Raw genomic sequence first — 23,619 nt, forward strand, 5'->3', positions numbered from 1 at the left:
AATGGTTGGGAACACATTTTTACAATGCCCATGTCATCTCAGTTTGCTGCCACCAGAAGAGCTGATCTGTTCTTCTTTTGCATTTTTTTTTGTTTTGTTTTTGTTTTTTCAGAGGGTTGTTTTCGACACCCCAGTTTTCCACCCGCTAGTGGACCCGGTCTCTGGAGAGCTGGATGTGAGGAGAGCTTTCACCAAATGGAGGTCTGTTTAAAAAAAAAAAAAAAAAAAAAAAACAAAAAATTAAAAAAAAAAAAAAAAAAAGGAGCAGCAAGAACACACTTCAGTCTTCTGTCCCAGAGTGAAAATGACACCAATTTAAATGTATACAAAGATTGAGATTTATTTACAAAAAAAAAAAAACACAGAGATAGGGAGCAATGGCTCAGGAGAGAGCAAGGCCTAAAATAACAAACAAACTATTTTAGGGAGCAGCACTAACTTACCACAAACACCCAAAAGAAAAGAGAAATAAACAATATTAAAAAAAAAAGGAAAATAAAAAGAATATATTACCGGCTATTTATCTTTAGCTTTTCAACAAAGCAAAAACTGGGTCAGATATTATTTTGTTAAGTGTTTTTGTCATTTGTATATATATATTTTTAAATATGTCTATATAGTTCTTCATTTTTATTTTAGTTTTAGTTATTTTAGTAAAAGTTAAACTAAATTAAAATGAGAAATGTTGCCTCAGGCAACTAGCTGAAATAAAACAAATTTTTTAAAAATTTTATTTTATTTCTTTCAACGTTTAGTTTAAAGTATCAGAAATGTTTTGTATGGCACACAGACAGACAGACAGACAGACATAGACAGAAAGACAGACAGACAGACAGAGATAGATATAGATAGATAGATAGACAGACAGATATACACACACACACATACAGACAGAGATAGATAGATAGATAGATAGATAGATAGATAGATAAACAGACAGACAGACAGAGATAGATAGATAGATAGATAGATAGATAGATAGATAGATAGATAGATAGATTATTCAGTCTCAAAATACATTTGGATGGATGGATAGATGAATAAATAAATACATTAATTATAATTACATAAATTATCTCAAAATACATTTTGGATATATAGATCTTCCAGCAGAAGGGTAATATTTAATAAAATTACTTAAATGGCTAGTTCTGTCATCATTTACTCACCCTCATGTCGTTCCAAACCTGTATGACTTTCTTTCTTCTGCAGATACCCCCCAAAAAAAAAATTTTGAGGAACATCGGGGTTCAAACAACTTTGGATCCCAATAACTTACACTGTATGGACAAAACACACTGACATTCTTCAGAATGTCTTCTTTTATGTTCCACAGAAGAAAGAAAGTCATACAGGTGAGGTGTGAATGACATGAGGGTAAAGGATTATTGGGTGAACTATCCCTTTAAAATCATGTCAGATGTGCAGATGGTTTAATCAGTAAATCAGGTGCTAAATGTGCAAAATTCAGGCGGTTGATAAGCGTGGAGTGGGTGGGGAGACAGGATGTGGTCATGCTGTTTGTCAGATTTAAGCTGACTGAGGAAAATCTCAAAGAGTGTTATTAAAACAGGAAGCGCCTGGAGCCACAAGCAAAAAGAATCTTTCATATGTCACGGATCTGTTTACATGTCTATGTTCATGTTGTTGCTTTGTTTTTGTTCGTATGGCAGGTGGAACTTATATTAAACATTATTGAAATATTGATGGTCGAGTCATTGTTTCGTTTTAATATATTTTCCAGTGAACACACCCTGACCGTGCCATCTCAAAGAAAAGAAAAATCACAAATTAGATCACTTTGACATCTCAATAACATTAAATACAGATGCTTCTCCTGTGAAAAAGTCCCCAGTGAAAGAGACTGTGCTCAAACTTGGCAAGATAACAAAGTCTGAGATATCAAAAGTCTGTCAACAGATTCATTTGTGTCTATGTTCAATTCTCAATTCAATGAATTTTAGGTGAGTCATCTTACTATTAAGCTGAACCAATATAACTGAGAACTACGAAGGATGCACTTGGTATAAAGAGGTTCCTGTTTTTCTGTTGGCTCCAGTTGTTCTACCATGCTTTGAATCACATCCTCATTGTGTAAATTTGGAAACAGTTTTCTAAAGAACATAAGCAGACCTTCCAGAGCAGGGTGAGGCTTCTCCTTCCAGCTTCTTCTGCAGGTTGGATGAGTCTCCAGAGCTGAGGAGCTACAGACGGAGCTGAGGAAAGATCAATCCAGACTCATATTCATCCACACAGCTGTATTTAACAACACTCAAACTGCAAACTGATCATAAAAAGAAGTAATTGTAGTGTACTTCAAATACTATTTCTGTACTTGCAGAAATTATAATATTAATAAAATAAAAAGTACTTAAAGAGTACACTTTCATGACTGTTTCTTGACACGCTTAAGTACACTTTTAAAAACTGCATTTTGTAATAATGTCAAATTAAAGGATTTAATTTAAAGTACATCTTAAATCATTGTTTTATTACTCTTTGTCATGCTTTAAAGGACATGTTTTGATGTGTTGACTACCATACTGCAGCAGAAGTATTTGATACTAATATTATTATATTTTTTAATATACTAAATTGCAAATTCATCATTAGAAATGTATATTTAAATGCATGACATACAAGTTTCACTAAAAATAACATTAAAGTATATTTTAGTGTATTTATATATATATATATATATACAGGTGCATCTCAATAAATTAGAATGTCGTGGAAAAGTAATTCAACTAACTGTATTTAATACTAATATCAATTTAAATAACATGCAATTAAGTGTCTGACAACATTAAATTCATTCACATTTAAGTATATTCTTTTAAAGCATATTATTTCCATAGAGTACTCGTTTTAAAAGTATGTTAATGTAAACTACTTTTTCACAAAAAAAAAAACTGACATGATTGGACCAAATATAAAATTATACCATCAAACCTAACTGTATAATTATAATTAAAGATAACATATTTTAGTTATCTTTAGAACTACTAAACTGCAAATTCGTCATTACAAATGTTCTACTGTACAATTACTATGTATATGTACTTAAATGCATAACATACAAGTATAAATACAAATGACATTGAAGTATATTTTAGTTTACCATAAATGCTTGTCAGTTAATTTGACAATACGCTTTAACCATATTTCAAAGACAGTACAATTATGAAATTACACATAGAGATATACTTAAGCGAGTCAAAAAAGCACTTTTAGGTTCAACTAATTACATGTAATATACTGTATGTTTAAATGATAATATATTTTTACTTTAATTGTAAACAACATGCAATTAAGTGTCTGGAAACATCACATTAAGTTCACTCTTAAGCATATGATTTTCATAGTAATTACTCTTTTTGAAAGTATGATTTGTATTGCTTTGACTAATTGTCTGTTTGGTGGCATGTGGAAATGCATGCTCAATTGAAGAGTTCAAGGAGAATAATGTCAAAGTCTCACCTTTCTCTGCTGTGGTTGTGTCTACAGATGTCCACGAGCTCCAGTGAGCGTGCGCTCGACTGTCCTGAGCTCTCAGTCTCACCAAATACTTGGATCCTGGGTGTAAGTCACACAGCGCCAACGTCTCCTTGGAAAAGGCTTGTATAGTCTGGGATCGGGTCTACGGGATCATTAGAGAGAGTTTCTTTCATTAATGGTCTAATCTTGTATATGCTCCAACTAAATATCAGTTTTATATCAACTAAAGGTCACACAAACATACTTTTAAAAAGAGTACTCTATGGAATTATCATACTTTGTATAAAAATACACAGAATGTAATGTTTTCATACACTTAACTGCATGTTATTTACAACTAAATTAAACTGTATTATACTTTAAATTGTTATTAATTGCAATTATCTGAACCTAAGAGTGCTTTTTTGACACTTAAGTAGGACTTAAGTACATCTTAACATTTCCTAATCACTTCCAATATGGTAAAGTGTATTGCCGAATGTACTGACAAACATTAATGGTAATTAAAATATATTTGTGTTTTACGTAATTTCTATTGAAACATGTCAGTTAAATAGACCTATATTTTTAATCACACATTTGTAATGATAAAGTTTAGTACAGTTGAAACGTAAATTCAAATGTAACTTCAAAATTTAAATAACTCACACAGTTACAGTTAAAGGTGCTGGATGTAGGATTGACACCGAGTGGTTGAACTAGGTATTGCAGGGATTTTTTTCACCCGGCCCCTCCTCCTCAGACTTGACGCACACGCAGGTTGCCAGATTGACGACACCAACAGGCACGAGCGCACTTAACGATGAATGAAATTAAATACGCTGTGTTTTCCACCAACTGGCAACCTGGGGTGCCGAAATACAATTGGGCAAACTGGCAGTGGGTGGGTTTCACAAACCAAAACAGAGACCGACATTCCGGCCTGGAACACACAATTTCACAGGAGAATAACTGACTGTAGCATTGTTTTTCAGATAAACAAGTATGTTAACTTAGCATGTTTCTTAAATATCTGCAAACATATTATGGTATTTTTATGCTTTAGTACAGTCAAAAACTTACATACAGCACCTTTAAATTAACTCACTATAGTAATTATTCATGTAGTTTACATGTGTTTTAGTATGTTAGTTAACACATCCAAATAAATAAAGCATGACAAAAGATTATTAAAACAATGAAAAGGTACTTTAAAGTAACACTTTTTGATACTTTTTAAAAGTGTACTTAAGTATGTCATGAACGTGTACTCTTAAGTACACTTAAGTGGCCTTTTATTTCAATAATTTAATAATATCTGAAAGTACAGCTTTTTTTTAAATGCTTTTCAAGACTTGACATACAGGTACACTATGAATGCACATTTAGTACAATTAAGTGCACTTCTTTTTTGAAAGAACTTGTCTACTTTCTTCTGTGGAAGACAAAAGGAGATGTTTTGAAGAAGCTTTTAGTGCATAAAAGCTTTCTAAATGACTCATGCACTGCAATCTGCCTTCTGAAGTCAAACAACAGCTTTGTGTGCTAAAAAGACCAAAATATAAGTCATAATCATAAGTTTGGAAAGACATGAGGGTGAGTAAATGAGGACGGGATCTAGATTTTTAGGTGAGCTCTCTCTTATAGCTCTTATATTTTAGTCATATATGTATAAACCTGGTTGTGTGTCGTGTACTCCATTTGGAGCAGTATGTAGACTTTTTCATTCTTGGGAAAGCTCTCAACCATTCTCCAGATCACCTGCAAACACCCGGACCTTCTCTCTGATGGCCTGAGATTTGTTATCTGTGGAGGACGAAGTTTCACTGCAGTAAAAATAGAAAACATACTGAGAATACAGACATATTGAGAAGAAAAGACTTTATTTACAGGTTGTTTACTGCGGTAAGGAATGAAATGCCTTTGGCGTAATGGACACAGGTGCAAAGCATGATGAATAATGACATTAAACATTACTATAGACGGAAATTAGTGATTTATATGTACTGCTGAGAAGCATTTTTCGAGGTATGTGTCACCAATATGAAAGTAATAAACAATGTGTACAGTACATTAATGTTGTTTCGTGATGTGCAGTATACCTGCATTGACCCCACTGAAGAAGTACGGCGGTGAGGCAGGTTGCCAGATTGACGACACCAACAGGCACGAGCGCACTTAACAATGAATGAAATTAAATACGCTGTGTTTTCCACCAACTGGCAACCTGGGGTGCCGAAATACAATTGGGCAAACTGGCAGTGGGTTGGTTTCACAAACCAAAACAGAGACCGACATTCCGGCCTGGAACACACATTTTCACAGGAGAATAACTGACTGTAGCATTGTTTTTCAGATAAACAAGTATATTAACTTAGCAGGTTTCTTAAATATCTGCAAACATATTATGGTATTTTTATGCTTTAGTACAGTCAAAAACTTACATACAGCACCTTTAAATTAACTCACTATAGTAATTATTCATGGGTTTCACAAACCAAAACAGAGACCGACATTCCGGCCTGGAACACACAATTTCACAGGAGAATAACTGACTGTAGCATTGTTTTTCAGATAAACAAGTATGTTAACTTAGCATGTTTCTTAAATATCTGCAAACATATTATGGTATTTTTATGCTTTAGTACAGTCAAAAACTTACATACAGCACCTTTAAATTAACTCACTATAGTAATTATTCATGTAGTTTACATGTGTTTTAGTATGTTAGTTAACACATCCAAATAAATAAAGCATGACAAAAGATTATTAAAACAATGAAAAGGTACTTTAAAGTAACACTTTTTGATACTTTTTAAAAGTGTACTTAAGTATGTCATGAACGTGTACTCTTAAGTACACTTAAGTGGCCTTTTATTTCAATAATTTAATAATATCTGAAAGTACAGCTTTTTTTTAAATGCTTTTCAAGACTTGACATACAGGTACACTATGAATGCACATTTAGTACAATTAAGTGCACTTCTTTTTTGAAAGAACTTGTCTACTTTCTTCTGTGGAAGACAAAAGGAGATGTTTTGAAGAAGCTTTTAGTGCATAAAAGCTTTCTAAATGACTCATGCACTGCAATCTGCCTTCTGAAGTCAAACAACAGCTTTGTGTGCTAAAAAGACCAAAATATAAGTCTCAAGACTTGACATACAGGTACACTATGAACGCACATTTAGTACAATTAAGTGCACTTCTTTTTTGAAAGAGAAGCTTCTGCCATTGTCTACTTTCTTCTGTGGAAGACAAAAAGAGATGTTTTGAAGAAGCTTTTAGTGCATAAAAGCTTTCTAAATGACTCATGCACTGCAATCTGCCTTCTGAAGTCAAACAACAGCTTTGTGTGCTAAAAAGACCAAAATATAAGTCATAATCATAAGTTTGGAAAGACATGAGGGTGAGTAAATGAGGACGGGATCTAGATTTTTAGGTGAGCTCTCTCTTATAGCTCTTATATTTTAGTCATATATGTATAAACCTGGTTGTGTGTCGTGTACTCCATTTGGAGCAGTATGTAGACTTTTTCATTCTTGGGAAAGCTCTCAACCATTCTCCAGATCACCTGCAAACACCCGGACCTTCTCTCTGATGGCCTGAGATTTGTTATCTGTGGAGGACGAAGTTTCACTGCAGTAAAAATAGAAAACATACTGAGAATACAGACATATTGAGAAGAAAAGACTTTATTTACAGGTTGTTTACTGCGGTAAGGAATGAAATGCCTTTGGCGTAATGGACACAGGTGCAAAGCATGATGAATAATGACATTAAACATTACTATAGACGGAAATTAGTGATTTATATGTACTGCTGAGAAGCATTTTTCGAGGTATGTGTCACCAATATGAAAGTAATAAACAATGTGTACAGTACATTAATGTTGTTTCGTGATGTGCAGTATACCTGCATTGACCCCACTGAAGAAGTACGGCGGTGAGCGTATGGATCCAGTGCGTGTGGAAGCCAGCACATCCGCACAGAAACAGTGTAACGCTGAATCGATGGGCTGAACGGAGCAGTCAGAGCCTCTGGTATTACAGAAACCCACCGGGATGAAGCTGTGTTTACTTTCACAAGAGGTTCTGTGCAGAATAACACAGGAATATCTCACTCACTTACATGCTTGCAAATAAAATGAATGGTGCTTTAAGTGAGTGACGTGACATGTGGCCAAGTATGGTTACCCATACTAGGAATTAGTGCTCTGCATTTAACCCATCCTTAGTGCACACACACAGCAGTGAACACACACACACACCGTGAACACACACCCGGAGCAGTGGGCAGCCATTTATGCTGCGGCGCCCAGGGAGCAGTTGGGGGTTCGGTGCCTTGCTCAAGGGCACCTCAGTCGTGGTATTGAAGGTGGGAGAGAGCGCTGTACATTCACCCCCCCCACCTACAATCCCTGCCGGTACGAGACTCGAACCCACAACCTTTGGGTTACAAGTCCGACTCTCTAACCATTAGGCCACGACTTCCCACATTTAAAGATCCCACAAACCAAAAACACTGATCTGAAGAACCTATAATGCAACATCAAGAACTTGTTTCATCTGCAAAGAAGCATATAGCAACTGAAAAACACTGTATAGCAAATAAAGCTGCTTCAAAAACCATTGCAATGAGTCAATATGAAAACATAACTTGTGCTTGGCAATTTAAACCACCTGTTACTTTTATCTGTTCTCTGTCTACTCAAAACTATACTGACAGATTGGTAAGTACTTTCGAATCAAGAAAACAAGTTAGATAGTTAGTAGACTTAAAACTAATAAAAAGATCAGTTTGTAAATCCCCTAAAATGAAAAAAAAAAATGTGTTAAACTGACGTATATGTAAATGAATTTCAAATGAAAACCCAATTCAAATGTGAAGTGACTTCCCAATTTGTGAGACTTGGGTTTATGGGCTTTAACGTTTCCTGAAACATCAATGTTTAGTAATTAGCAGTTTCACTGATCGGTACAAATTTGCAAATTGGTTGACTATAGTCACGCCAATCAAAGCCACTGCAAGCGTAAGCATTTGACGAGATGTCTATTGTCTACCAAAAACGCTGATCTGAAGAACCTATAATGCAACATCAAGAACTTGTTTCATCTGCAAAGAAGCATATAGCAACTGAAAAACACTGTATAGCAAATAAAGCTGCTTCAAAAACCATTGCAATGAGTCAATATGAAAACATAACTTGTGCTTGGCAATTTAAACCACCTGTTACTTTTATCTGTTCTCTGTCTACTCAAAACTATACTGACAGATTGGTAAGTACTTTCGAATCAAGAAAACAAGTTAGATAGTTAGTAGACTTAAAACTAATAAAAAGATCAGTTTGTAAATCCCCTAAAATGAAAAAAAAAAATGTGTTAAACTGACGTATATGTAAATGAATTTCAAATGAAAACCCAATTCAAATGTGAAGTGACTTCCCAATTTGTGAGACTTGGGTTTATGGGCTTTAACGTTTCCTGAAACATCAATGTTTAGTAATTAGCAGTTTCACTGATCGGTACAAATTTGCAAATTGGTTGACTATAGTCACGCCAATCAAAGCCACTGCAAGCGTAAGCATTTGACGAGATGTCTATTGTCTACCACTACCACTAAAACACAAGAAACCTATAGAATCAAATCAGCAAGTGTAATATGCAAAGTTAATTCCCTTAAATATATTATTATTATTTAAAGTATACTACAATATACTGTATGATTTAAATAGACAGACAGACAGATGATAGATAGATAGATAGATAGATAAGAAATGTAGCTTACTTGTTAATCTGAAGCCTGTAGCTGCTGATGTGGTGGTCGGTTGTTTCCCAGTAACAGGTGATGTTGGTGTACTGCATGATCATACACTGGGTGATTGACAGTGCTGCTGCTGTGGAGACGGTCGTGACATGTAGATAGAAAAAGTCTAAGAGTTTCTGAACACAAACACAAGCCTCACTGCTTATTAAAATTGCATAGCATAACAACTTATATGTGACCACCAGCCTGACATTTTTTTAAATATACTTGACATGAGAACATGGTTCAAAATCACAATCATTCAGTTAAAATCTTTATTATATTATTAAGCATTTGGGTAATAATCATTAGCCCTCAGTGTGACAACTAGCCCCAGTCTGTCAGCAGTCTGTGAGAGAACTGAACCACAAAACAATCAGCTGTACGGATCAGATTTCAGATAAAGAAACAATCCAGTGCCGGGAATCATACAGAAACTCTCAACAGGACACATAAATGATGTCACATCTACAACATGAATTGAAGGAAGTATTTATGCTGCGTTTAATTTTTACAGCGGTTTTACAATAGTGCACAATATTGCGCTGTTGTTTAGGGTAACGGAGATGACTCAGTGAAACTGAGTGAAACGTCTCGTTACTTACAGTATAATATGGGCGAGAACTGAGCCAGTTTTCTTTTTCTACCGAGTTCAGCCAAATGCAAAATGTTAAATCACTGATTCAGCTGAAATATTAATTTCATTTTTATTGTTATTTTGATAAGAGAGGTGAAACTTGTTAAGGCTTCAGTTGATGCCAACTTTGGATCGACATACAAAAATATCTAATATTACGATAAGTAATATATAAGGATAGTTTATAGCGTAGCTATTTATTGTCTACATAGTAGCGATTGGTTGCGTATCTATTTAGAGTAATGACTGAAAAGTATTTTGACCAATAGCGTGCACGCATTGCATTTAATCGACCAATCGTAGTGTGCGAGAAGGCGGGATCTATAGAGAGCGGTCAAAGCAATGCAAATAGGCGCACCGTACGTAATGAGGACTGTAGTGAGAAATTTATTTTAATTTCATACAGACTTTGTATAAAAAAGTATATTCTAGAAAAATTCTGTAAAAAAATACACAGGCTACAAAACTGAAAAAGCATGATGAGAAAGACAGAGATAGTTTACACCTCGGACCCGTCGATTACGAGCCCAGATCTTTAATCACTACATTGCAGCTTTGACACAACCAATACTGTCATTCATCATAAGCGCTTACCAGTGTCCAGGACCCTGTTCATTACACACACCCAGAGGAGAAGTCCAGCTTGAGGCAGCTTCATTTGGCTCATCTCTGGCTTGTGAGAACGTAAAATCAGGATGTTTTAGCTGAAATATTCACAAATCAAGTCACCACAGGATCACAGCCAAACTCTTGCGCAATGTTCCACATTACAGGGCTTCCCACGCAAGCAAATTGTATCCAAACCTTACCGGACGAAAAGTGTATTTGCGGAGTATATAACAAAAATCAAAATGTAAAATAAATAAAACATTATTTATTAATAAATAAACACACATCAATAAATAATTTAAAATAGGCAAATAAATAATCGGCTAATATTTAAACTAAGACACCAGTGGCGCAATAAAGCGCAAAAACACTACTTTTTACAAAGCACTTTTTGGACAGTTAAGTCATAAACATAAGTTCGTTTCTACCTTTTCTATTCACTACGTCAAAACACATTCTGCATACACATGAAAACGCAAATGAAGCAAACTATATGGCTATTACGGTGGATTACCCAAAGCGAAAGAACAACTGCGTAAAGTCAACATGAACTCGTGCTGTACCTGTGCTGGATAAAGTTGCCGAGAGCTGAAATCTGTCCAGCATTTACAGCCTTTAAGTGTCCGGAGATGCTGATGACATAATGATGCCAAGGGAACTGATGTGATGATCTGACCTGTTTTGACATTACGCGCTCTTCCAACAACAGACATGCGCAGTGATGCGTAAAAGCGCGTGGTGCACTCTGTTTGAAGTGTATATATATCATCATTAGAATTGATGGAGTATTCGCCTATAGCTGTAATAGCATCGTTTTGTATCGTATCTGATCAAAATTATTTGTTCTAATGTTTCTCATGCAGCAAATAATACAATAATGCAATTACAGTGAGTATGATTATATTTTAATAATAATATTGCTAATATTAAATGTATATATATATATATCCTAATTGTAGCCTATATAAAAATATGTATTTCAAAATATGTGCACATCTATTTTGTGTTTCATAAAACAACATACAACAAAAACAAACCTGAAATGCATTTGTAAAATGCTCAATAATTATCATTACACGCTGTGAGATTAAAAAAATTAGGAAATAAGTCTATGTCTGAAAATGCCATAATGGTTTAAGATATTTGACCGTTGTAATACTACAATACTAGAGCTTTGAATAGAAACAAAAACTGCAAAGGAGTCTGGTGACTAAACTGAAGCCAAATGAAACCCAATCCTCCAACAGTATGGGCAGGTGATGTTTAGAATATTATAACGAGTTTTGCAGGATATTTGTAACAGATCAGAAGTGGTTTAGGGCCATGTTTAAATTGCTCAGAGAGAGAGGGAGGGCATGTTTGTTTTCAACGGCATCAGATGGAAAACATTCATCATGTAATTGCAAATCCCCTTCAGTCAAAACAACCTCATAGCACCCTTGTGGAGATTCAAACAGAACACACAATACTGTGATGAGGGGACATTCTCACACTGCTATTATCCATGAACACACAAACGACACTGCCACATCCTTTCATTAACATATGAGTTGCAAAATGACCCACAAAGCATGTAAACATGAACAATATGTCACAAAAAGCTGATTCAAATCATGCCTTACGGTGTAACTAAAACCAAATATCTGCTTAATATTTGCCATCAGAATGAGAGTCTAAACAGCTGATAAAAACATCACAAATAATCCACACCACTCCAGTCAATCAAGAAACATCTTGTGAAGTGAAAAGCTGCGTGTTTAAGTAACAAGTCCATCATTAAGAAGTTTTTAACTTTAAACCGTTACTTCTGGCGCGAGTCCTCTATCCATAATATTGCTCTCTCCAGTGAAAAAGTTATCTACTCTGAATCAGGAGAGAAATATGCCCAGAAAATATGCCCAGATCAAGCACCATTCACAAAGAAAACAGTTCAAAACAGCTCTATTATTGTGATGTTTTTATCAGCTGTTTGGACTCTCATTTTGACGGCACCCATTCACTACATAGGATCCATTGGTGAGCAAGTGATGGAAAGCTGCATTTCTCCAAATCTGTTCTGATGAAGAAACAAACTCGTCTACATCTTGGATAGCACTTTTTGATTAACTATTCCTTTAACAACGCAAGTTCACTACAGTCATTCATACAGTAATGCATTTTATTTTCTGTTATAAATGTTTCCGCAATTCATTTTTGCCACGTGGAGTGATAAAATCAGCGGACGTACTTGAACTAGAATGACTCAGAGAAATAAACAAAACATTTGGAGAATATAGAATCAAATGAGTTATGTACCCGAAGTAAAACAACTTTGTGAAACCCCTGGCCTGTCATAAACAGAGTTTAAATCATCACAAAGGCTCAGCGGAAGCACACATTTCAGATATCAACATCCCTAAAGTCCCATTACAACAGGTTATTGGAATGCGTACAGTATACTGCGGATTCTCATTCAATAACATGTAAATGAATGTTTTACCTCCCTTTGGGGTGTAGCACAGATATAACATTAACATTTGTAATATGTGGTTTGAGGAACAGGCAGGAGAAACAACACAATTATTGCTCATCAAACAGAACAGTACTTTCAACTTACTAACTTGTAACATTACACTGTGTAAAGCAAGCCGATCCACAGTATGCTTGCTGCAAACTGTGCACTGTATACTGCATGCATTTGTGGAGAAAGATCCGACAGATCCAGACTGTAAATCGGGTAGTATAGTATATTTCAGCATTAACACTGTTATGATAAAGGTAATCACACTGGCGAAAGAACACCTCAAATGTCCACTAAGGGGGTCAACGTTGGTGCTGTGGTCCAAAAATGCTGAATTTAAGCAAAGATGCACGTCATGTGTTTTTGTTGCAAAGACGACCTGAAATGAGTCACTTCTTGCTAAATGACATCAACAAAGCGCATGTTAAGGAGACAACGGCTAAATAAGTTCCATAAATTTACATTTCTTAAATGTTGCTTTGATGCAACATTTATTTTTATGTTGAAATGATTATTTCTATATCCCAGTGCCTGTGCACATAATATCGCATGATTCATGCGGTCTCCATAATGGCCATTTACTCCCTCACTCAGTCGCTCAAAACAAACATATCAGCATTAATCTCATGAGTCTCTCATGAGTTCAGTCGTGATGAAGAATTAATGGGGAAGAACTTAAGATGACATAAAGACAACATACAATCAACCTCAAGTAAATACATTCAAACGAGACATTTGTTGTTTGCTGAATACCAAAATGAATCATTTGTTAAACTGATATTGCATACACTCATTGAGAATTAGGATTCATTTCAATATCATCTGATCACACATTGATCTTTGTTGGAATTACACCAGGCTCTTTGTGAAATCAATTGTTAGTCAAACTGCACACACAGCAGACAGAAGCAACACGTGCATGCTGTAAATTACTTGGGTACTTTCAGGTTAACAATGCAGTCTGTAAATAAGGTTTATTTGAAGTTTAGTAGCAATTAAAATAGATATTGAACTCGTTACAGAGCTTTGAATTTCTTATAGTCAAAACACAGATCATTTATGGTTTTAAATATTGCTGAAAGATGAACAATGTGGATGCTCATTATTCATTCTGTGATCTTTTTTTTTTTTTTGTAAGAGTCAATGTAACCTACAGCGCTATGTTAGCCTGAAGGCTGGAGGGGGAATTTTCAGATCTGCAGTAACCTGTTGAGCATTGAGCATATCTCATTTACCACACATGAATACATTTCATGTTGACATGAAGTGCCTTCAAAGCATTGTATTTCAGAATGTTTTCTGACTTGAAATGTTTTGATAAATGTGAAAGCTTCAACTTCAACTTTCAGAACTCAAAACATGCTTATTTTAGACTAACATTATGAGTGTACTTCTTGGGAAAAAAACCTACACTACAGTCAAAAGGTTGTATTTTAATCAACTAAATGCAGAGCATTTAAGCCTTTTTTTCCAAAAACATTTAAAAAATCATTTACTGAAAGAGCTTGACTAAGGATGGCGGGATGATTGTTTATTGGCCTTTACATTTGCGTGGTAAGGGTAAAGACAGCTCCAGCAGTCTGGGGGACGCGGTGGCGGCCCGAGCAGCATGAGTGACCTGGTAGGGGTCGTACCCCTCAAACAGGGCCTGACGGGTCTTGGGTCGAGCCATTTTCTGCAGCCTCTCACTGGCTACGGCCTTCAGAACATGATCTGGAACCGGCCAAGAAACAGGCCTCGCGAGAGAGTGCTGTGCATGGACCTGCTTAGGAGCTGAGAGTGATAAATAATGATGGAAAAGAGAAAACGAATTACCATTTGAACCCAACTGAACCCGTGTCAGTAACTCTCAGGGTTACTTTCTGAGCAGCTGTGGACTGTATACACAGCAGCTGAGCATTTACAGCATAAAAAGGGCGGTGATATGCACTCACAGGCCAGCTGTCGTATGCGTGATGAGGGTGTGATGGGAACGCTGATCGCGTGGGCGCTTGAATCAACGCTGCAGTATGTCAATAGCGTCTTCGCCCGCTTTGGTTGCGCCAGCTGACATATTCTTGAACTCGGCTTGGCATTTTTAACTGCAACACTTAACTGTAAGATCACAAGAACCCAGATGTGCCACGTGTCACACAATTAACATTGAAAAGCACATGATTTTACAGAACGTGCTCGAGGGCCAAATAACAGTCTGATGCAACGCTTTAAACCTGTGATGCAAAGCGGCAAACCCAGTAATAAAAAGAAACCAGGTGAACAATGATAAACATTAGAAGCAAGAAATGACCAGGCCTGCTTTTGGAGATCTAACAGTTTGAGTTTAGCTTCAGAGTTATTTTGTAGCATAATATATACTATAACAGTTTATGTTAATATTTTGAAATAAATATAATTTGTATATGTTCTGTTTTCACTTTAATTAAGGTTAATTAAAGTAGGAGTTATTTTGCTGTGTTTTTTTCACTTTTTAATATATATACTTTTTAATTTTATTTAATAGTTTTCGTTTATTTAGTTATGGTCATTTTAGTACTTCAACTTAAACTAAACAAACATTTAAAAAGTTGTCTTGTCTACTAGGTGAAATAAAATAAGTTAACTTTTTTTAAAATTTATTTTATATCAATTAATGTTTCTTTTATTTCAAGCAATGCAAAAGCTAATAACCCTGGCTACCACACTCTAAAAGTATGTAATTCCTTTGTGACGGGAATCTTCATACTTTGAGTATGTGGTAAGACAGCATACATATACCCAGACATACGAAATCATAACTTTCATAGCACAGATATCATATCATTTACCATTTGCACTGGCATGTGTTAGTATCCTGCTACATGAACTGTGAAAAAAGAATCCAGGAAATGGCTCAATGAATGTAATCTTTTCCCCCCTGTCTATAACATATTTCATATTGAAACAGGAAGTTGTGGTGGGACACATTGAAGGGATTGTCCCCATTTAAAAATAGCTAATAGCCTTTAGTTTAATTCACACCTAATTTACTACTTAGGGGAACATTAGCCCAAAAAATAACACCTCTGCAAACTTTGAAAATGCACTGGAAAAAGTGTAGTATAGTGCTTGTTTGCCTGAGACCACTAGTGAAATTGCTTCTACTTTGCATTATTTATAATTTAATATTTATCTTTAATAATTTGTAATAAATAATACTTTATATACTTTACTTTTTCTTCCATTTATTTCATTACATTTTCTAGTTACTATAGATCTCAAAATTATTCAAAAATGATTTTAATGCCTCATATCATGGGATAACTTTTTTCTTACTTCAAACTTATGTAGTGGTGTAAAAAAGTCTTTGCATGTTGTCAGATTGTGGGTTGTGGTAGTATTTAGGCACTGGTGGTAAGAGGTATTGGTGGGAGTCTGAAGCAGTTCTGCTAAGAGGAGTGGAACTTCGTCCACAGAGGTGAGAAACACTCATGCGTAACTACAGGAAGTGTTTGGGTGCAGTTATTGATGCTGAGGGGGAAATCACTTTTTCACACTTCTTGATAAGAAGAGGGTCCTTCGCTGAACCGTTGCTAATGCTTTAGTTTAGATCACAGACATGATGATGCAAACTGAAACATATTATATATGTTCTGAATCCTTGCAGAACTGCCTCAACTCTTGATACTTGTAGGCTTTTTAACACTTGAAGATTGCATGATTAAAAAAAGTGTTGCATTCACCAGACTTTAAATACTACCACATACCAAAGATTAATCTGACAACATGTGCACAAGCTCAGAAGTTAGGATGAAAAGACTTCTTTACAATGCTGTTTTGATTTCTGGGTCCCTATAAAGTCTACTGTATCATATTTGATACACACATTTCTAAGGCCTCTAAATGATCAACAAGATAAAGTCTTTGCTAAAAAAACCTGTTACACAATCTACAAAACAACCTTCTGTTATCTGATTGAGCTTATCATTTTTTAGCAAGTAAAATGCCTTTTATAATTGTAAAAGCATTCAGGTCGTGGTTTATGTGTCTTTTTGCAGTGAAATCTTTACTGATTTTTATAAAATAGACTTAAAAATAAAGTTTATATCAGTAACAATATTTCAAGATGAACGTAGGAAACTGAACTTAAGCAACTTGCATTTACATCTGTTTTTTTTTTTAATCATGTTAAAATATGAGCATCAGATATAGTACTAAGGCTTTTGTGTATTCATTCATCTCTCAATCATCATTGCTTTGCATTATATATTTTGCAACTCCAGAGCTTGGATCATAAAGTTAAGCAATTACATATGATCGAACTAAGACATATTATTTGGAGATATAGAGTGACAGCTGATATTTATATGCATTTTATGTCAGTAGTCTGTTATACTGTTATTCAGTTCTCATTGATTTACAAGTTATCAGAATTTCATCTAAATTGTGGCATATTTTTGCTCAGTTTGAGCCTCTGAATGAAATCGAGGTGTTTTATTCCTCGTGTTTGAGCTCAATTTTCTCACTATATCACACTGTATGAGCCATAAAAGCCTGATGTATCAAAAATGATACTCTACAAAAAACAAATGCCATTCTAAAATATATTTTGTCTGAAAGTTCAATTTACTGTTCCATTTAAATCAATAAATCAATCCGTTTTCTGCTATTGTTTATGTCAGGCTTTACAGGGTTATAGAACCAGTGAAGAACTTTTTTTAAGAGTGCAAGATCAGAAATTCATTTCGGCAGTGCAAAAGGGCATAAGATGTAATGCATTTACTTACAGTGGCCAGCAGAGGGCGTTCAGGCTGCCATCCATCAGCTGGCATACGAGGCAGTGCCAGTGAACACACTCTTTCAGAAGGACATGCTTTTAGCGCTGCTGCACTAACCATCCACTCCGGTGACCTTCTGTAAGGACAGACATATGAGCTATGTTCAGAATAGTACACTGCCATAATGCTATTTCTGCAGCACACTGTGCATAGGATGCAAATTCTCTGTATGCAAAAAATCCCTTGTGGCCTACTGCAATTGCCAAATGTCCAATGTAGGATGAGAGCACACTATTCAGAATGCAAGGCAAAGCACTTAACTGTGGAAAAAATGTTGGGTTTTGCATTGTTTTCTAGAAGCTGAAAAAAAAAAGCAGTATGCAACTAGTTCTGTTGTGGACTGTGATTTATTTGCTTTCAGCTTCTTTCTTTACTTCAAATCAACTAGATGACACCTGAGAGAGCCAGATTCATATTTTAATTTTAACTAATTACAGATGCCATCCTCAGTGAAGAATGCAGCCAATTAAAGCCCTGCGATGAGCTTTGAGACTGAGTTTAGGGTTTGAATGGAACCATGAGGACAGTGAGTACAGTCGGACTGGGAGAACCAGCCATTATTGCATGAAGACGTCAGTTGTTGTGCTGCTGCGTGATTCTCTAAACGGATACTGAACTTATGAGATGTGCATCAGGAGACACTGTGGAAGTGAAATCACTGTTTGTGTCTTTTAACGAAGATAAAATGGAATGAATAAGAGTTTACCTCTCATCGCCTATTGCATATTCACATTAAAGAGGTGTGTAAACTGGCTATAAATACTTAATATACATGTACAGTCCAGTGTAGAGCGCATATTCACTTTTCATGGGAACAGATTTGGAGGAATGTAGCATTACATCACTTGCTCACCAACGGATCCTCTGCAGTGAATGGGTGCCGTCAGAATGAGAGTCCAAACAGCTGATAAAAACATCACAATAATCCACACCACTCTAGTCCATCAGTTAACGTCTTGTGAAGTGAAAAGCCCAGTGTTTGTAAGAAACTAATTCATCATTAAGGTGTTAACTTCAATCTATCAAAATTACAAATATAATACAAAATAATGCATAATAACGCTTCCTCCAGGAAAAAGTCCATCTTCTGTTGTCCTCTCACATCAAAATCCACCAACATATTTCTTTAAAACTGATTTGGACTGTTTTTGGTTGTAAACAGTGTTTGATATGTGCATATTTCTCTCTTGATTCAGACGAGATGACGTTTTCACTGTAGAAATTAATATTATGGATTTGTTTCTTACAAACATGAAGCTTTTCACTTCGCAAGACATTTTTAATGGACTGGAGTCACGTGGATTACTTGTGGATTATTGTAATGTTTTTATCAGCTGTTTGGACTCTCATTCTGACGGCACCCATTCACTGCAGAGGATCCACTGCTGAGCAAGTGATGGAATGCTACATTTCTCCAAATCTATTCTGATGAAAAAACAAACTCCTCGACATCTTGGATAGCCTGAGGGTGATGAAATTTTCAGCAAATTTTCATTTTTGAGTGAACTATTTCTTTAAGAATTGTAGCTTTAGTAAGCAAGTTTAATGTAAGTTTTAATGGAAATCACATTAGTCACCTGCTCTCCTCAATGAAATGGCTTGATTCTTTGCTCTGGGCGAGCTGCTCCAAGCGAGGAGTCAGTTCTGTGGAGACAATTTCAATACATGACTTGAAACTCTGGACAAATGGAAACAAAGATGATGATTTAACATTTTCGCATTGCATAAAGGCAGTAAATGAAGTGATTCTCATACCAAAGGCAGTAGTGGTGTTCTTTGACCTGGTTGGTAGTTCATCAAGCCAGTATACGGAGCGCCTATAAATATTACAAATATGAATAATTATTGCATCAATGCACAAAGATAAATGGGTGGTTTGAACACATATAACTGCTGTATTTCATCATAAATATACAAAAGTATTTTTGGAGTCCGTGTTACTGCCCGGGGATGTGGCCGACATGAGTTAAAGCATTGATGATTCACAAAAGGATGCCCAAGTTATCTGTTGTTTGAATGAGTCAAGGAGCCCCCTTGTGGGCAAATATGCCAGTTCATAGGTCAAACACTAACTGAGGTTATGACCATCTGTGAGAGAATGACAGTCTTTACTCTCCTGGGATGCAGCAGTTCAGTTTTGTCCTCTGTAGAGGATGTTGCCACAGATTTACGTCCTTGTATACAGTATATCTTTTCTTAACCGATTTTCAAAGTGACTTTTCAAAGCCCAGTATGATTTCCTTTTACAAGAAAGCCGTTAATTTCATGCATGTCCTCTGTGTAGGATGCTGTACATACATTTTCATATTTCACGTTCAGATATTTATCTGAAAATGTTCTGGCTTATTACTCTCATTATTGCAGTAGTCTATTTTCATGCATTGCAAGTTACACCAAAAAATTACATTTTGTTTGGAACACCCATTTTTGCACGCATTTACAAAAAACTAAAAATTGATTTGAAGTACCTATACGTATGTCATTTAATGAACTGGCAGTAAGATGTAGTATTTAAAAATAGGGTTATATATATATAAGGCATACCCCTCTGTGTTCATCTATATTAGGAATCGTATGTTATGATAATGTACCGCAGTGACGCACCTGTCAGGGAACTTGAGAAGGTTTGGTTTGGCCCTGGAGAGCTGCTCTATCCGTGTAGGCATCACTGCTCACTGAACACAACCGTTTCCACGAGCCCAGTTAGTGTGTTTAGAACAAAAACTTGTGCTTTAAATTGTATAAACCGATAAAAACATTCTGAATGCATCTGCATAAACAATTAATTAAACGAGACATTATAACTGTTATATGAGTGAATGTTGCAAATGAATTCCACGCACTCATTAATCATGTAATGCAGAATTATAAAACACTTGTTATAAAACAAGTTCAAACAACGAAAAAGCAAGTCTTGCTTGCATTGTGTCTACACCGGACGCGGCGCGACAAATTCACGACAGTAAACGGTTGCTGCGTTTTATTTATGACATACTGACACATTTCAAATGATTTTCAACGGTCGCTTTGTCGCGTCCAGTGTAGACAGACTTTAGCTGTCGCGGCGCGACACGACAGCTGTCGCGTCCGGTGTAGACACGGTGTTGTTTTCATATTTAAATCACTTTTATACCGTTTTATTAGATAAACAGAAGCTTCCATAACTCACTCACCGATCCAAGCGTCAGGTGCGCTGCGGCGCGTTACGTGTCACCGTAGCAACAGGTCACGTGAGTGCGCTCTAATAAATCCTGTGTAAAAAAAATCTTCTAGTGTGTAAACATGCTACATATGCAGAGGTTTAAAGTCATTTTCATTAATTGTCGAATAAGCGTGTTTAAAAAAAAAAGCATATGGCATAATGCATAGACATAAAATTTAAAAGTGATCAAAAATAAAAAATATAAATATAAACCTTGTCCTGGAAACACAATTCAACTGTTTAATTACAATATATCTTAATTATAATGTATCTTGTCTGAATTTATGCTAGTGTAGTTTTATTGTGTTCACTTGATAACAGATTTAACAAAATATGATGACATTGTAGTTTTAGTTTGAACAAAATTGTTATTTTTTTTTTTTTTTTTTTACGTGAAACCACTAGGCCAATGGTTAAAAAAAAATAACAAATAAATAAAATTAGATGCTTAAGGCTTTCAAAATACAGCCTATGCAAAAACTAGTTCCAACCCCTAATATACAATATATTAAAATTATATAATAATAAAAAATAAACTTAATTTTATGAAATAAACATTTTGAGGTGTAGCTAATTCTGCTCAGGTGGGGAAAAAAATCACCAGATAAATAATGTGAAACACTGTGTCGGACCCCTGAGGGCCTCAGTCTGTGAAAGACTCCGACCGGCAGCAGATGGGAGCCGGAGCTAAGCTTGCATGACCACCAGTCAACTGTTAGACTGAAAACTGAGCACAAGAGAGAGTTAACCATGAGGACAATGCTGGAGATTAGAAAAAACAAATGCATCAGAGAACAACCCCATCAGCAGCTGCTGGCATGGGCTTCAGTGTGCTGCATTTTCAGTCAGATCACATGATCTCTGGGGGGTTTGTTAAATGTATATAACCTCCTACCCACTGAGCTGAATATGTATCATACTCACTTTTTCTGATTGGCCAAACATAGTGTGTAATGTTTGTACAATGACCTCAAAACTGGTAACCAATCTCTCATAGCAAATGTTCTTCTCACATAATAAAATAATTTCAACTCATATATCAGTATTTCATGTTTATTCATCATTGCTTGTGCTTTAACATGTATCAACAGATAAAAACATTCTGAATGTATCTGCATAAACATGTAATTAAAGAAAATATAGGCTAAGAGTGAATGTTGATTCATGCAAATATGAATTCCACGCACTCAGTAATCATTTACTGCAGAACTATAAAACAGCAAGAAGCCAACATATAAACAAGTTCACACGATGAAAAAGCAAGGACTCAAGAATCCTACAGCAAGAAATGGTTCTTAAAACAAAGAGGGTTCTTTGCTGAATCATACTGTCATTATATAATTATGACATCTTAAAGTCATAATTTGTTAGACATGAGTCATTAAGCTAGATAAACCCTGCTGAAGCTTGAAGATCTTTAAAGAATAGAGGTGAACATTACAGCACTGTCACTGCAGGGAAAAACCCTGAACATCAGTGTGTTTGAACATGCTGAAGTATGCTTAGATGAGCACAAATCATCATACATGTAGACACAAGTTAAAAAGTTACCACAGAATTGGTCTTGCCCAATAAATTTCACAGATGCTCTAAAAAAATAATGCTACACTTTATATAGATCCACCCTGTGTTTGCAGACAATTGTAATGTCTTCTGAGAGTTTTGGGTCAGGCAAATAATGAATTTAATTAGTTTCAAACTACAATGTGTAGCTTTTGTCCCTCTAGCGGATGAAGCACAAAACACGTTACTTGCAGAGGAACACTGTTTTGGCTGTTACGTCAGTTGTTCTGTGTGGATGGTTCTGATGGCTTGAGGCGGATGATTGCGTTAGTGCAAATGTCAATAATGACATCAAAAAATATGCCTTATGAGCAGGTAAGCAGCTCATATGCCGTTGCTTTGACTGTTGAAATCAGTAGTTTTAATGTTACTAATATTTCGCAATGCTGTCTTTCGACATAACGACTGTTATTCTTATCAAATAACGGTGGAAACTATAACTTTGCAAGGCTATTTATATGCAAACCGATCAAAGTAACTGGTTTAGAATCTGCCATTGTTAACAACAAAAACATTGTTTGTGAATCTCCTCAATGCACAGCAAATGTGATGCTCTGCAAACTGTTGATTCGTGTTTTATTATTGATGTCGCTTTGCCTTTTTTTTTTCGGTTCGAGGTTCAGTTGTTGTCGCTTCAAGATAGTTTCACTGCATATATTAGTAGCCTGATTTAACAGAAACACACATGGATGAATGATGCAGCTTCCTGGGAATTCCGTCTTGACAAAAATATGAGTAATTACATAACAATGGATAAATTATGAATAACTATTATTATAGGCTTCCCATAGTGATTTAGAGCAAAAAATAAGGTCTGAAAGATGATTTTATTATGTATTGCTCGCTCGGTTTAAATTTTGTTAATTTTGAACCAAAAAAGTTACATAGTTTAGCTTTAAAATGTAGACTTTATCATTTCAAATATAGAAATATGATTAAATATACATTGTTACTTGCACAAAACTATCATCATGATTCACTTTTGAGTGTGACTGTAAACCCCCCCCCCCCAAAAAAAACAGTAACAACAGAAATG

General features: G+C 35.5%; 3 protein-coding genes across 3 annotated transcripts in view; all 3 read right to left on the reverse strand.

Annotated features, from left to right (window-relative positions):
• Positions 1-5,607, reverse strand: part of LOC107655855 (interleukin-6 receptor subunit beta-like) — a 16,581-nt gene extending 10,974 nt beyond the window's left edge. Inside the window, exons 1-4 of the mRNA XM_016443446.1 lie at positions 5,580-5,607; positions 5,155-5,303; positions 3,481-3,640; positions 2,134-2,216 (exon numbers count right to left, since the gene is read on the reverse strand). Coding sequence (XP_016298932.1) covers positions 2,134-2,216; positions 3,481-3,640; positions 5,155-5,226 — 315 coding nt within the window. The 5' untranslated portion in view covers positions 5,227-5,303; positions 5,580-5,607. The remainder of the gene's footprint in view (positions 1-2,133; positions 2,217-3,480; positions 3,641-5,154; positions 5,304-5,579) is intronic.
• Positions 5,608-6,712: 1,105 nt separating this feature from the next.
• Positions 6,713-11,214, reverse strand: LOC107655840 (uncharacterized). Its single transcript, XM_016443429.1, has 6 exons — positions 11,089-11,214; positions 10,511-10,620; positions 9,262-9,370; positions 7,390-7,568; positions 6,965-7,113; positions 6,713-6,832 (listed from the first exon to the last, which is right to left on the reverse strand). Exons 2-6 carry the CDS (start codon positions 10,581-10,583, stop codon positions 6,713-6,715), a joined length of 630 nt encoding a protein of 209 aa, XP_016298915.1. The 5' UTR covers positions 10,584-10,620; positions 11,089-11,214.
• A 1,461-nt stretch (positions 11,215-12,675) lies between these two features.
• Positions 12,676-23,619, reverse strand: part of LOC107655857 (testicular haploid expressed gene protein) — a 12,989-nt gene continuing 2,045 nt past the window's right edge. The window contains exons 3-9 of the mRNA XM_016443449.1: positions 20,992-21,069; positions 20,423-20,493; positions 19,574-19,635; positions 19,396-19,462; positions 17,768-17,894; positions 14,960-15,119; positions 12,676-14,798 (exon numbers count right to left, since the gene is read on the reverse strand). Of these exons, the coding sequence (XP_016298935.1) occupies positions 14,557-14,798; positions 14,960-15,119; positions 17,768-17,894; positions 19,396-19,462; positions 19,574-19,635; positions 20,423-20,484 (720 nt within the window). The 5' untranslated portion in view covers positions 20,485-20,493; positions 20,992-21,069 and the 3' untranslated portion in view covers positions 12,676-14,556. The remainder of the gene's footprint in view (positions 14,799-14,959; positions 15,120-17,767; positions 17,895-19,395; positions 19,463-19,573; positions 19,636-20,422; positions 20,494-20,991; positions 21,070-23,619) is intronic.

This window comes from Sinocyclocheilus anshuiensis, unplaced genomic scaffold (assembly GCF_001515605.1).
Source record: "Sinocyclocheilus anshuiensis isolate Anshui unplaced genomic scaffold, SAMN03320099.WGS_v1.1 scaffold1373, whole genome shotgun sequence".
NCBI lineage: Eukaryota > Metazoa > Chordata > Actinopteri > Cypriniformes > Cyprinidae > Sinocyclocheilus > Sinocyclocheilus anshuiensis.

What these genes read in the sequence shown, in the direction of transcription:
- LOC107655840 (XM_016443429.1), bottom strand. Translation starts at nt 10,583, where the DNA reads ATGAGCCAAATGAAGCTGCCTCAAGCTGGACTTCTCCTCTGGGTGTGT. An exon ending in GAACAGGGTCCTGGACACTG is followed by an intron (nt 9,371 to 10,510) that starts GTAAGCGCTTAT and finishes CCGTCTCCACAG; the next exon opens with CAGCAGCACTGTCAATCACC. An exon ending in TACAGGCTTCAGATTAACAA is followed by an intron (nt 7,569 to 9,261) that starts GTAAGCTACATT and finishes TATTCTGCACAG; the next exon opens with AACCTCTTGTGAAAGTAAAC.